At 43.0% G+C, this 13,879-nt stretch overlaps 1 protein-coding gene and 2 long non-coding RNA genes across 5 annotated transcripts; 1 reads left to right on the top strand and 2 right to left on the bottom strand.

Annotated features, from left to right (window-relative positions):
- Positions 1-1,416: 1,416 nt before the first annotated feature.
- Positions 1,417-3,424, top strand: LOC130138339 (uncharacterized). Its single transcript, XR_008816739.1, has 2 exons — positions 1,417-2,543; positions 2,928-3,424. It is a non-coding gene; the product is annotated as an uncharacterized LOC130138339 (long non-coding RNA).
- An 822-nt stretch (positions 3,425-4,246) lies between these two features.
- Positions 4,247-5,693, bottom strand: LOC130138340 (uncharacterized). The gene is made up of 2 exons (XR_008816740.1): positions 5,514-5,693; positions 4,247-4,574 (listed from the first exon to the last, which is right to left on the bottom strand). It is a non-coding gene; the product is annotated as an uncharacterized LOC130138340 (long non-coding RNA).
- Positions 5,694-10,546: 4,853 nt separating this feature from the next.
- On the bottom strand, positions 10,547-13,491 carry LOC115685903 (uncharacterized). Of its 3 annotated transcripts, none has more exons than XM_056312050.1 (8): positions 13,121-13,491; positions 12,701-12,780; positions 12,481-12,541; positions 11,774-11,831; positions 11,642-11,699; positions 11,371-11,443; positions 10,825-10,938; positions 10,547-10,713 (listed from the first exon to the last, which is right to left on the bottom strand). In XM_056312050.1, the coding sequence occupies exons 1-7, from the start codon at positions 13,442-13,444 to the stop codon at positions 10,846-10,848; spliced, it is 747 nt and encodes a 248-aa protein (XP_056168025.1). In that variant the 5' UTR covers positions 13,445-13,491; the 3' UTR covers positions 10,547-10,713; positions 10,825-10,845. The 3 variants fall into 3 exon arrangements, with proteins under 3 accessions (XP_056168025.1, XP_056168024.1, XP_030466905.1); XM_056312049.1 differs by having other exon boundaries at positions 10,547-10,698; positions 13,121-13,490; XM_030611045.2 differs by having other exon boundaries at positions 10,547-10,938; positions 13,121-13,490.
- Positions 13,492-13,879: the final 388 nt, after the last annotated feature.

The following is a 13,879-nucleotide window of genomic DNA, read 5'->3' as shown; positions in this document are numbered from 1 at the left end:
GTATGTTCGGCTGTCGGGATAGGATGACAAATAGAATGGGATTAGAAATTCCTGCATTAGTTTACGAACCAATCACTCAAAGTCGAGCTAGCGCAATATATAGCTTAAAACTCGATTCAAACAAAAATGATGTGTTTGGCGGACTGAATACAATTTCGGATAAAACAACTTTTAACCTATTCATTGTTTGGTGTAACGTGAAATCCATAATTGTCTGGACGTGATTTGAATATGTTTTGGATACAACAATCCCACCTTGGGGATGCTATATGCCTATATAGGAATCGTTGTTGCGCACCATCAATGTCACGAGCTGAAATTTCCATGCAATTTGAATTTCAAATGAATAAATAATTTAAACTCGAATCACATACACAATTATACATAGTCAAACACTCCCAATGCAAAATTTAAATTCCTATTTTTGCTACACACTCTAATCCAATTCTCAAAAGCTCTTTGGAAGCGCCAATGAATTCCAAACTCGACCAATTTCAAATATATTTTGGCAATGAGCTTAAGCTTGGTAAATGGAATCTCTAAATCTAAAATAAGAAATCATCTAAGCACTTGACTTAGTAGCACAACAAACTCATACTATTTCGTACAGTCACAAAAAATTAGAAAGTGTCAATTATTCCTTTGGCTAGAAAATCATGAAAATTAAACTTATTCTTTCGTTATTTACATATTCACGCAGAATGTTTCGATCACGTGAGGAATACAACATGTATTCTATCCTACCTCGATTCAAGCACTTGCATCCCAATCCTTATAAAACATGTCAACCATTTTTAACTGCTACAAGCAAGCATCACGGCATAAATTCACGAGTGCCTCCAAATCCACATCTTCAACCACTTATTCAAAACTCCCCGTACCATAGTGACCTGAGTAACTAGCATCGACACCTAAAATTTTTTTTGCCAATAAATCAAATATGCATTTTTTTGTAATTAAGAAAAAAAATTATAATCAATAAAAATAAATAACAAGGTTTCAGCTCATTTGACCATAAGGGCAGATCCATTAAGCCAATTCAGATCACTTGAGTCCATCCAGCCAAGTTTATGAAACCCATGTTGGCCTAAGATAAAAAAAAATTGGAAGAGGCCATAGCATTTGATAAGATGGCCTTCTCTCTCTGGATTAAATTTCCAGAGAATCCCATCTCAACTCCCATCTTCCATTGCTCTCCACATGAGGTAGAGTTCGCTACAAGATTCTGGCAATCCTCTTGCCTCTCCGCCACCGGTCGACGCCGATTCACCTCCAGCGTCAGTCATCGCCGGCCACCACAGGGGTCGGCCATACCAGAACAGAGATAAAGAAAGTTCACGCACGGATTACTCAGGGTTCGAATTCGTGGACCTTCTTCATCTTCGCTCCCTTCCGTGATCCTGAATCCGCCGACGACGGCCGCCGTCGCCGGTTTCGCGACGCCGTCTCCGCTCGTTAATCAGGGAATCCTCTGTCTCCTCCAGTTTTTGAATTCGGGAGCCACGAATATGCTTACGAGAATCAATCGAAAAATCGGAGCTAATCTTCGATGATTCATACTTCTGTGTTGCTGATACATCGATTTTGCATGGGAAAATTACATTCATTCATTCCATGCCTACGCTCCATATTTGTAATGCACATACCATGTTGAATAAAAGGTTTCTTGAGATGTTTTCTAAACATATCTTCATTTGCTGTTTCTCCGCTGTTGTCTCTTTCGTGTACTCCTACGACGGTTGTGGTGGTCTCCGGTGAAGCGATGGTTCGGATTCCGAAGGTTCGAGTGTGGATCACTGGGAGAGTTCGTGTTAATCCCTTTTCCATATTTGTGCACCGGGAAAATTCTGAGATGCTGTGATCGTGAGGGTGAGATTCCCGGCGATCGCTTCTCCACGATCGTTGAAGAGTCTCTATTTCGCCCTGTTTAGCTGTCTCTGTGTCCGAGAAATTCAAAGCTCTCGCTTTCGAGACTTCTTCACCGGCGCCGATCATCAACAACGACGCGTCTGAGACCTCAACTTGCTAATATGATCGCTGCCCGTGTCAGGTAAGTGCGCCTTGAAAGCAAGGGTTAATACTCTGTTCTTGAGTTGTTTCCGGGTAAAAACTCTGCTCTGAATGAAGACATATTGAGGATTTTGGATTCAATTATTGCTAGTTGTGATGAATTGAAATGAATGGATGCTTGAGTTTGGAATATAAGATGTTTGGCTGAGATGCCTGCCACCTACTCGATTAAATTCCTGAACAGCATACTGTTTTTCGCTATTTTGATAATTCTTGACATATCATAATTGCTTGCCTCGGATTTATACATCACCAAGTATTGCTCGCCTTTGATTTGTGGATTCACGTATCTCAGCTTCACATTGTTTTAAAGCCTTGTGCATGGTCGTTTCTATTGTAATCCGTACGATGTAGTCCTGGTTTAATCCTGTCTTCAATGTTCTCGTTGCATGTGTGATGATGAATGGAGAGGATATGAATCCCATGGTGCCTGGAGTCGATTGGCGGTTGTGCTCAGAGTCATTACCTTCTCGGTAAGAGCTCAATATATATATGGAGGCCATGAAAATTGTTACGAATGGATGTGCTTCTCTGTATGGAACAATAAGCATGAATATTCTAGCAAAGGATAAGAATGGCGAAGAGAACCAAGTGATTTACTTGAGTGATTTGCTTAAGCAGAGTTGGAATTGGGATGTTTTAGAACGAAAAGAAGAATCAAAAAATGAAAAAAAGAAAAGGAAAAGTTAGGAAGTTCATGTTTCAGGAATTCGAGCATAAAAAAGAGGAGAATCTGGAAGGTTGAAAGTCTCCTTTATGTGAATTTATGAATTGTCATGGCGAGGTGAGAGCAGAATCATTTATCGAAATGTTAAGATAACCAGTTTTGGAGAATGATGGTAAGTTTCATGTTACAGAATGCACCGCTAATTCTATCATTGACTATCAGAGCATGGATGAAGGTTTCGTAAGGTTGAAGGTCTTGACGATGCAAATGACACTAGAAGTGAAGAAAGAAAACAAATTTCATTCCAAACAGCAAGTCCAGAAACTTTAAGCGTCAAACATCTACTGCCTTGGAACTATTAGGAAATCTCTCATTTAAATGAGATGGAAGTTTGTGCATCTAAGGAATTGCTGGCCTATATAAACAGCTGAATGAAATGCAAGGGGTTAATATTATGAAAAGATACTAAAGAAGTTATATTGTGGACAATATTGCATAAACAAATAAAGTTATGCCAAATGTGATCAAGACTCTTCGGCAGCCAAGTGTAATGCAGGAATATAAACAAATCAGTTGCCTCTTAGATCGTGCTTAAATCTCATTTTTCTCTAATCTTCTTAGTGTATTAGTTCTTACCGTTGCCGCGATTTCTGCTTTGGTTCTAGTTATATAATTCTCTATTTTGGCTTGTGTAGGTGATCTGGTTAAGATGCTATGATATTTATTATGATGTTTATTTTGTCCTGTAGCTTCTTGGAGAGAGTAGTGGATTCCAAGTAGCATTAACCCACCGATCATGAGCTTTTGGTTGTGTAGTGCATGGTTGAAGAGAGGAGCTCTTGATGAACCAAGTATATTCTCTCTGTTACTTTTGGACAGTGAAGTAATTGATGTTTATGATCAAACAGTAGGCCAAGTTCAATGAATTGAGTATTTCTTTCTGATCGCTGATTTGATTGTTCCATTATATATCATATTGTTCCATTATGTATCATATTGTGCCATTAGGCATATTTTTTCCCAACAATAATTCTTAGTTCATTCCTCAACAATCAAATCAGCAATCAACAAGTAATACTCAATTCATTGAACTTGGCTTACCGTTTGATCATAAGTATCAATCAATTCACTATCCAAAAGTAAGAGATTGTACTCAGTTCCATCAAGACCTCTTCTCTTTAACGGTGCACTCCACAATCCCGTTAGTGCATGGCCGGTGGGTTGATGCTATTTGGAATCCACTACACTTGCCAAGAAGCTACATAGTAAAATAAACATCATAATAAATATCATAGGACCTTAACATCTTATTGGGTCACCTGAGACGGGTCAAAATAAAGAATTGTATGACTAAAACCAAAGTAGAAATCAAACCAAACGGAAGAACTAATACATTAATAAGAATAGGAAAAAATGAGATTTAAACATAATCTAAGAGATAACTTATTTATTTATTTTCCTGCACTACACTTGGCTGCAAAAGAGGAGTGTTCCTTACTGTACCTAATGTTTTTCTATTAGAATCTTCTGTCATAATAATACTGCGCATAACTCCATTTGTTTATGCAATAGTCCTCAAATGACTTATTCAAATTTTCTCACAATATCAACTCCTTGCATTTGAATTCAGTTGTTTGTTATAGGCTAGTAATTCTACATCTCAAATGCACAGCAATTGGAAGAATTTCCATCTAAAAAAATGAGAGATTTCCTAATAGCGGGTGCCATGTTAAGGTTATTTCAAGGATCGTATAAGGACAAATCTATAGCAGCAGCGGTAGGAACGCTTTAAATGTTTTAGCATGCTATTTGGAATGAAGTTTGTCTTCTTCCTTCACTTATATAGGCTGCGTTTGGTACAGCATTGGGAAGGGGCTTTCAGCCCCGAAAGCCCCTTCCCAAAAATGCTGAACCAAACGGTTAGCATTGAGCATTGAAAATGCTCAAAACTAGCATTTTCAATGCTGAAAGCCCAATGCTGATCAGGACTAGCTTTGGACTTTCAGCCTTGAACTAAATGCCAAAATCATTTTTATACTTCCCAAACTACCCTCACTCAAATTTCAATATTCCGGCTTTGCCCTCTCGTTACTGTTCATCTTCTTCACCAAAGGGACTCCGGCGAGGGCAAAGGGCCGGCGACGGCGAAGGTCCGGCGAGGTCGCCCGACCCAGGCGACGGCCGCCCGGGTCGGGCGATCGCCCGGCGCGCGGCCGCTCGGGGTCGGGCAACCGCCCGTGTGCGGCCGCCACTGGGTCCCGCGACCTCGGGCGACCGTCGCCCGGGTCGCGACCCAGCGGCCGTCGGCCAGGGTCGCGCGACCCAGGGCGGCCGTCGGCTGGGTCGCTAGCGACCCGGCGGCCGTCGGCTGGGGTCGCGCGACCCGGGCGGCCGTCCGCCCGGGTCGCGCGACCCAGCCGACGGCCGCCCGGGTCGCGCGACCTCGAGCCCTCGTCGCCCGAGGTCGGCGTCCCTCGCCGGGGGTCGCTCGGCGACGGGCGACGGCCGCCGGCGCCAGATCTGGCTCGCCGGCGGCCGTAGCCCTTCGCCGGAGCCGTAGCCCTTCGCCGGAGCCGGCGAAGGGTATTTTTGCCTTTTTTTTAAAAAAACCCCCCTCAAAGCCCATTTGTAAAAAAAATTAACCAAACACCACTTGGGTCAAAATAGCTTTGCAAATGAGTTTTTACCAAACGCCATTTGCATTTTTCCTAAAGGGCTTCCACCCAAAGGCATTTGCATTCCCAAAGTAGCATTCCAAATGCTGTACCAAACGCACCCTATACTGTCATTTGCATCATCAATGATACAATTAGTAGTGCATTCTGTATGATGGAACTTTACATCATTCTCCAGAACTGATACAATTAGTAGTGCTTTAAATGATTATGCTTTCACCATGTTGTGACAATTCATAAATTCAGAGAAAGGAGACTTTCAACCTTATGATGACTTTCAACCATGCTTCGATCATCAATGATATAATTAGTACAGCATTCTGTACCATGGAATTTTCTATCATTTTGCGGAACTCTTTTCATCTTAATATTTCCATAAATGATTCTATTCTCACCTTACCATAAGAATTCATAAATTCAGAGAAAGGAGGGTTTTGCTATATAGATAAGACAGCAATGGGCCACTTTTACATATCTTGCATGGAAAACCAACAAAGGCTATTACCACACGCCTCTATGTGGCGTTCGTGGCGAACGAAGACGACTAAACCCTAACCGGCCATAACCAAAGACTACTGAAACATACTCTCAGATTGCTACAAATCGCTCATTGAGTCAGCAAGAACTGATCGTAAAATCACCATTTGATGCTTGCTAGAACTACAATTCCGAAAACACATAAACCACTATTTAAATGAGGCCTAAACTCAAGTGACTCAGATTTCGAAAGCCTAGCGCCTGAACTGTGAAATCACTTTCCAACAGAGAGATGAACAGCAAAGCCTACCCCTCCAGCCACTAAACGCAGCTCCCGCGCAGCTAGAATTGCAAAGAACACAACGCTCAGGCATATTAAATCCACTTCAGGCCAAATTGCACCGGAATATACATATCCTAGCCTCTTTTTTTTTTTACATATCCTAGCCTTCACCTGGCCTAAAAAACAGTGTTTCACCTTCACACTCGTGCAACGCAAATGCCCATTAGAACTCCTCTTCGAGGAGTTCGCGCAGCAAGCGCCAGAACACTGGAATTACTTCATAACTCTGCAGAATGAAGTAAAAAAAATGCCCTAGTAAAGTCAGTCCTCATAGCTCTAGAACTGCATTCAGTAACTTGAGCACCTTGAATACCCTAGCCATCGCTAAATTGATAAACTCCACAACCACCTCCAAACGTTGGTGCATTGAAGCTCACTTGGTTCAAAATAAAGCTCTTTCCCTGTCGAGCATGGCCGCACATGGAGACAACGCCAATCGGCTCCTTCACTAGCTGCAACACTGTTGAATGAGGTGCGCACAGATTATCAAACGGTCCACATGAATTAGGCTAACATGTTACGGGATTTTGCTAGAAAGACTCCAAAATAAAAGCTGAGCAAGGAAGCTGATGAGAAACCAACAGGAAGAGAATGTCCTATTAAAAATGTCCATGTCAGCCCGGCCATCCGCCGACTGTGCCACGTAGGACGCCCGGTATCCACGTTAGCGATTTCCGGCCTAAATTGGCCGGATGAGCTGAATTTGTACCAATGTGAATAGATTTAGGATTAAATTGATTCAATTGAAAGGTTTAAGACCAAATTAATACAAATGCAATAAATTTATGATTTTTTTAGTACTTTCCTTACAATAAGGCCTGTCGCGACCGAACTCCCGAGCCCTTTTTTAAACAACAACATGCAAAAAAAGGGAGGCTCGCCTGGTACGTGCTAAGTCTAGGTTTGGGACTTAACTCGGGCTCTCCCAAGCCCATACCATATCGCGACTTAGGGTTTAAGTTTTTAACATGCAAGTGGTTTATATCAAGGAGTCGCCACTAATCGATTTGGGGTGGGTCGATTAGAAACCCAAATAGGGTGATGGGAGAATCACCCTATTCCTGCGAACCAGAGATTAACTGAATTCGGGGACTTGGTTACACTAGTTGGATAACTAATGCCCTTTCGGTACCTTTTTACCCTGTTCATTTCATGAAAATATTTGTCAGGCAATTTAGATTGATTTTAGGACCTTTCTCCTAACATGTGAGGTGATCAAGCGAGTGCATAATCAGGAACGATCAGCAGTCAGGAACACAGCAATTCATGCAGCCTAAGGTTCTAACCTTAACTAAGTCAGATGACATTAAAAAAAAAACAACACTCATGCAATTGTATTAAAAACATGCATAACAATACAACGGTAATAAAAACTAACATGCAAAATACTACCGTTCAATCTCAGGCTTGTCTAATTTAAACAAGACAAAAACTTACAAAATAATACTACGATAAATTAAACACTCAGATATAACATAATTAAAAAAAAAAGTTTTTTTTTTATTTTTTTTTCGAAAGAAAAAATAATAATAATAATAATAAATAAAAAATAAGTAATACAGAAAAAAAAAGTAATTTAAAAAAAAATTTTAAAAATTTTTTATTAAAATTTTTTTATTTTTTTTTATTTTTTTTAAAAAATAATATTATAATAAAACCGGGTCGGGCGGATCCGGGTCGGAACCGACCCGGGTCAACGGATCCGACCCGGGCGTTGACCCGGGTCGGATCGGCTGATCCGGGTCGGTTCGACCGACCCGAGTCAACGGATCCGACCCGGGCGTTGACCCGGGTCGGATAGGCTGATCCGGGTCGGTCGGAACCGACCCGGGTCAACGGATCCGACCCGGGCGTTGACCCGGGTCGGGTCGGCTAATCCGGGTCAGTCTGACCCGAATTCACAGACCTGCGAGGGGGGGAGGCGCCGGCGGAGCCAAAATTGCCCGTCCGCCGGCTGACCCAGACCTCCGCCGGCCCAAAACCGGCCTTTGGGAACGCCGCCAAGCCTCGCCCCCACAGGTTCTTCGTCCAGACCACCGCTCGCCGTACGGCGACCGAATTAAAACCGGCCTCACGAGGCATTTCAACAAACACTCGGCGTGCGTGACCAAAACGAGATATTCGAGGCTGTTCCGTGACCGGTGGACTCGAGCGACCCAACATACCTTCGGTGACGACACACGGACGGCGGGGGACGGCGGTATGGGCCGGGACTCGCGCGAAACGGCCGGCGCGGGTCCCGGCCAAACCGAGCATAAAAACAGGGGAGAACAGAGGCGGACGGGACCCCGAGAAAGCTCATCGGTCGACGACGCGTACGGAGGGGCTTCCGGCTGGTCAGGGGGGCGTTGGCGAGGCGACGGGCTTCCTTCTCACGGCCCGAGGACTCTCAGTTCACTCTCTATCTCTCTATTTTCGCTCAATCTCTCCCTCCCCTCCGGTGCTCTGTTTTGGCCGAGAATGACCAATCGGTCGGGGACGTCGGCTCGGTGGATCGTTGGCAACTCTGGCTCGCCGGGGGCACTCCTGCGGCTGTGTTATTCCACCTGTAAGCCAAAATATCGGAAAATTTTCACCCGATCTCTCTCTTTCTCTCTCGGCTTCTCTCTGCTCTGTTTTTTGTAAAACGGCCGACCGGGGGTGTTTCCGGGGGTTGCCGGTCGGATTGCTGGAGACGGCGAGACCGGCTGGGACCTGCGAGACGCTCCCAGGCTCCTCTCTCTTCTCTGTTTTTTTTTTATTCTCTCTGGGACTCTCTCTGTTTTCTCTCTATGCTCAAACCGACCGAGAAAAGACCCCCCTCCTCTCTCTCTCCTCTCTTTGGCCTGTATAGCCGACGACGACGCTCGCTCTCTGCTCCGTTGCGTCTGCTGACGATGGCCTGCACCGGCCTATCTGCCCCGCGACTTTCGCGGCCATAGCAGGCCGGTGCAGAGCAGAGCAAAAAGGGGGGGCCGAGAGGAACAGAGAACCGAGAGGGAGGAGGGGATAAGGGAGAGGGGAAATGGGGAGGACGGAATGGCCAGTCCCGTCGGCGTGCTCATCCGGCTCTCCTCTGGCCAGACAGCGAAAGCGAGAAGCGGCGCCGCCGTGCGTCACGCTTCCGTCGCGAACAGGGGAGAACAGGGGCGAGGAGAGCGACCGGCGCAGGGGGAAGAGAAGGAAAGGAAGCTGGGCCGGGCTGGGCCCAGCCGCGGGGGGGGAGAGAAAAAAAGAAAAGGAAGTGGGCTGGGCCCGCGTGGGGGAAAAAGAAAAGAAAAAAGAATGGGCTAGGCCCATGCGGGGGGGGGGGGGGAAAGGAAAAAAGAAATGGGCCGGGTCGGGCCCGGTCCGACCCGGACCGACTCGATTTTTTTTTTTTTTTTAATTTTGTTTAAAATTTAAGAAAATATGCTCTAATAGGTCCTATTAATATACATATGCCTAATGTCTATATGCAATGCATTTAAATAGAAATATTTTTTTGTTTTAGGAATTAAAGAAAATTAATTCCTAAATTTTGTGTAATTAATTTTGGGCAAATTAAAAATAGGTGTCAACAAGGCCAAAAAAGAAAGTTAAACAAAAGAACATTCTGGGAAGTGGGTGCTGGAATCAAGGGATTTCTCGGGTCTGAGAAAGAAATCAGCGTCGATATGTTCTGATTGTCCTGATGCACAGAGAGAGGCCATTGCATCTAACCCTGACTCTGAGAAAGTACTGCTTAGAGATCGGCTAATAAACAGAGCTAATACCCTTCAAATACGGCATCTATGAACACGAATGAGCAGACCACATACACGCATACCAAAAGTTCTTGATGTTGACACGCTTCTGTTTTTTTAGTAGCTGCGCCTATTTGAGATCTCAACCTACTGATCAATGAACAATGGTCACTGTCCTTTGTCATGATGATAAGCATCAGTGCTTCTCTTTTGTAAAAGGGCCTTACGATATGTCATGATCTGTCGCAATCATCGGCGAAACCTTGGATCCCAGGGGAAGATAGGACAAGCCACCAGATAGTACCATGAGAAATATCATCTGAAAAATCGTAGTATTCGGTGACAAGTGTCTCTGTCATGAGACTAGACAAACGAGTGCTTGAAGACATGCCAATTGTTTACTGGGAATAGCTGAGTTGCATTTACAGTGGATTGTCTGGTAACCTGTTATCACTTATAAAGAACAATTATGTGCATTCTTAGAGACTTAAACTTCTTCGGTTGATCCTCAGCAAGGCCAGGAGAAAACCCAGAATGAAAAGAACTATACACAAACTATGGCAGATGGAAATAAGAAAACCCCTTATCATTGTTTGCATCACGCATCTCATTGCTTCGAATACAGATGCTATTTAACAAAAGAATCACATCTGGCACTTCAACATGACCAATCTCCGAAGAAGTTTAAATATACCCACGCAGATGGCTCAGGGATATACAAGGTTCAAAATTTCCCTCGTTCAAGAATTCTCCACCGGGTATCTGGAAAAGAAAAAACTGCAAGTGTTCCATGGGAATGGCAAGTATGAAGATCTTCAGAAGTCAAAATGTCGATCTACTTGATAAAACTAGAACTAAACATGTGCAACACAAGGTTATTGCAGTAACCTTCTAAGCCCAGCGGCATGGTTAGAGAAGTGTGAGGGATATAGCAGCAGAGCGGAGGCGCACTCCATCATCTTCCCATTTGGACTGCGGTGCTGTTGCTCCAGCAATAAATGCCTGTAGAGGACAAACCATGCATTCATAAGAAATGTAAGAGGAAAGAGTCTTCTCTTCAACCTTCTTTGCGTGCAAAATTGCGAGCTTCGTACCATTCCTTCTTATTGGTGTCATTCAGTTCCTCTAACACCATCCCCATGTACTTCTAAGAATGTATACGCTACGAGCTTCCGCATCATTAATTGGAAAAACCTCATACAATCAATACATCATTTCTTGGGAGGAGTATCATTAAGAATGTTCTAAAATTTGGGCGTGAAAATAGCATACTAACTCTTGGAGCGAGCAGGTTGACATTACTCAAAGTTTCTAAGCTTTTAGAGTTCAATGAATGTGGTTAAGACCTTCTACCAGCAAAGTTCCCCAGTAAATTTCTTGAAGTGTCATCTCTGTATGACAAAGGAGTTTAGCAGTTGAAGGGCGTCAACTAACCTTTCCACTGTCTACAGCAGCAACCAGCGCAACACGTTGCTCATCTCTAGAGAATTCATAGAAGTAATATGTCCTGTATCAATAAAGCAATACACCAGTATGGATTATCATGCACAATCCAACATGTTAAAAGTAGGATAACATTTTACATTTTAGTTATCAAGTGGTAAATTTGCATAGTCTATCTGCTGATAAAGAAATTGCTGCTGCACTAACAACGGCCACTGAGATTGGAGAACTACAACATTTCCAGCAAAGTGAATAAACTCACTTGAAACCTTCTTCTTCTTTTATTTTGATATTTCGGGCAGAGTATAATGTTGAGCCACCTGCCATTGCAATGCAGTCTCAAAAATTCTGAAGACACATATTGGTGAGAAACCACTCGGTGGCAGAATCTTACCCGGAACGAAAATTTTTGCAGCCTCCCTCAAGGAACCCAAGGCGGTAATATCTTGGGCCTGTAAAGGTTTGTAGTCAATGACAATCCCAAAAAACAGAACACAAGACAGTCGATCAAACATGTAACAAAAAGGATCCAGACCCATTGAAATGTAGCACCAGCACTACCAATTTGGCATTTTTTTAATGATAAATTTGCAAGTTAATACTCTAGGTGCAGCAAAGCGTAAGTCAAAATGGAGGATAGCGTAATTTCTATATCATTTTTAATTTTTGTGGGAGCTAGGTAAGATGGGGCTTAATATCTTTGTAAGGAAAGCTTACACATCTTCACGGGTCTCTATTCAGCTGCCAAAAGGTTATCCTTCACTTCTCTACAGTACAAATCCTGCTTCTTGTTGAGAATTCTCATAGTTTTTTGCTAGGACATCTTTAGGCCAGCAAAATGAGCCTTATCCTCCCAATAGAGGTAGAAACTAAGTGCATTATATACCTTTAATCCAAAAAGACAGACCGACAGCCTCATTCTTCAATTTTCTTGACTAATTGCAAAGCAAACTCCCATAATGAATGCAACACATAGTGAATGAAAAAAATGGAGTCCCACTACAGTCACATCACAACAGCTATTCGATAGCAAAAACCTCTTTCAAGAATCCTAATAGCATATCATAAGAATCCAGAATTTGCTATTTTATACACACCAACCTCCAAAAATGTGATCTTGAGTTGGTTGGTTGGGCGAATCACAACACTTAAGACTTCAGATCTGCATCAGATTAGCATTGAAGTAACTGTTAATATAAATGTCTGTCAAACAACTAGGGTCTACCGTCTAGCAAAGAGACTAGAGCTTACAATTATCAGCCAATTGCCAAGAAACGGAGATGCAAACTAATATGAACAGCTCACAACATGAGTAACATACCCATCCGGCGATGCAAACCGGGCTGCAAATGTTTTCGGTTTTGCCTTATCTCCATAAAGAGACAAGCCAGCATTAAAATCCTGAGATCACCAAATCTTTTAGAAAACAATCAACAAGAGAGAATGTGATGAGACAGAATAGCCAACAGTTTTAATCTCTCAAATGATTATTCAAAGATTGTAAATCACCCGAGACTACCTTTTTACCGTTGGACCAAAAAAATCAAATCTTTCCACAAAAAAAGATAAAAGCCCACCAAGATTGATTGCTCAATAAAAAGAACCATCTTAATAACAATCCGCACACTTTATAAGCAATTCCCACTTACCAAAAAAGATAACAGAAACTTTTTCTTTGGTGAAACAAGCAATTTGTAGTGACTATCAGACAATACAGTCCAACACGCCAAGAGAGCTATACCTGGGGCTCCGTAATGTCCTCGAACTGAGGTGGGACGCGAATTGCGAACCCATCGCCATAAAACTGGAACCACGACTTGGTATTGGCGATTCCCAAAGGAGCTGACTTTGGAGGTGACGACGGTTCAGCTGAACACTGAGAGAATGTCCATGTGGGTGTGAGCGAAAAGATCAAGAATCTAGTTGTCTTGGAGATGCATTCTCTCTTTGAGAGTTTAATGAAGTGAAGGTCATTATCTTTGGAGGAGGAGGAGGAGGAGGAGGAGGAGATGGAGGGGATGTTTGGTGGGTGGGGAGAGAGGGACAGGCAAATGGGAAGAACCATTTGGGAGAGTGAGGGTAATAATATTCATGGTTGCAGAAAAAAATTGGACGGAGATAATGTGGGGTAAGAGTTGAGACTTTGGTGCGTGCCATTGGGGTTGGTAGTTGGAAGAGCATTGAAAAAGTGAGGGGTACTTCCGGCATAGATGAAATCACTATGAGTGTCCTTTCACAGTACCAATACAGACAAATTAGTGGCATTTGCCCATCACTAAAGTAAAATTTGTGAAACAATAAGATAGATGGATCGTCTTTTGCAAAGGAGATTACATATTACAAAGAGAAAGTTATGTCGTATTTAAAGTTTGAGACGAAATATGATTTTGGTCATGCATTCGACATTTAAATCGTCGGAGGTTTGGTTTCTAACCGAATCAATAGACTGATTTAGATTTTGAGGTATTTCATTTTGTCATAATTTACCAAGAATCCGTAA

This window comes from Syzygium oleosum, unplaced genomic scaffold, assembly GCF_021117445.2.
Source record: "Syzygium oleosum isolate NSW1041296 unplaced genomic scaffold, Sole_v2.1 Sole_v2.06, whole genome shotgun sequence".
Classification (NCBI taxonomy): domain Eukaryota; kingdom Viridiplantae; phylum Streptophyta; class Magnoliopsida; order Myrtales; family Myrtaceae; genus Syzygium; species Syzygium oleosum.
The sequence above is the reverse complement of the archived record's forward strand: the minus strand, read 5'-3'. Positions and strand labels throughout refer to the sequence as shown.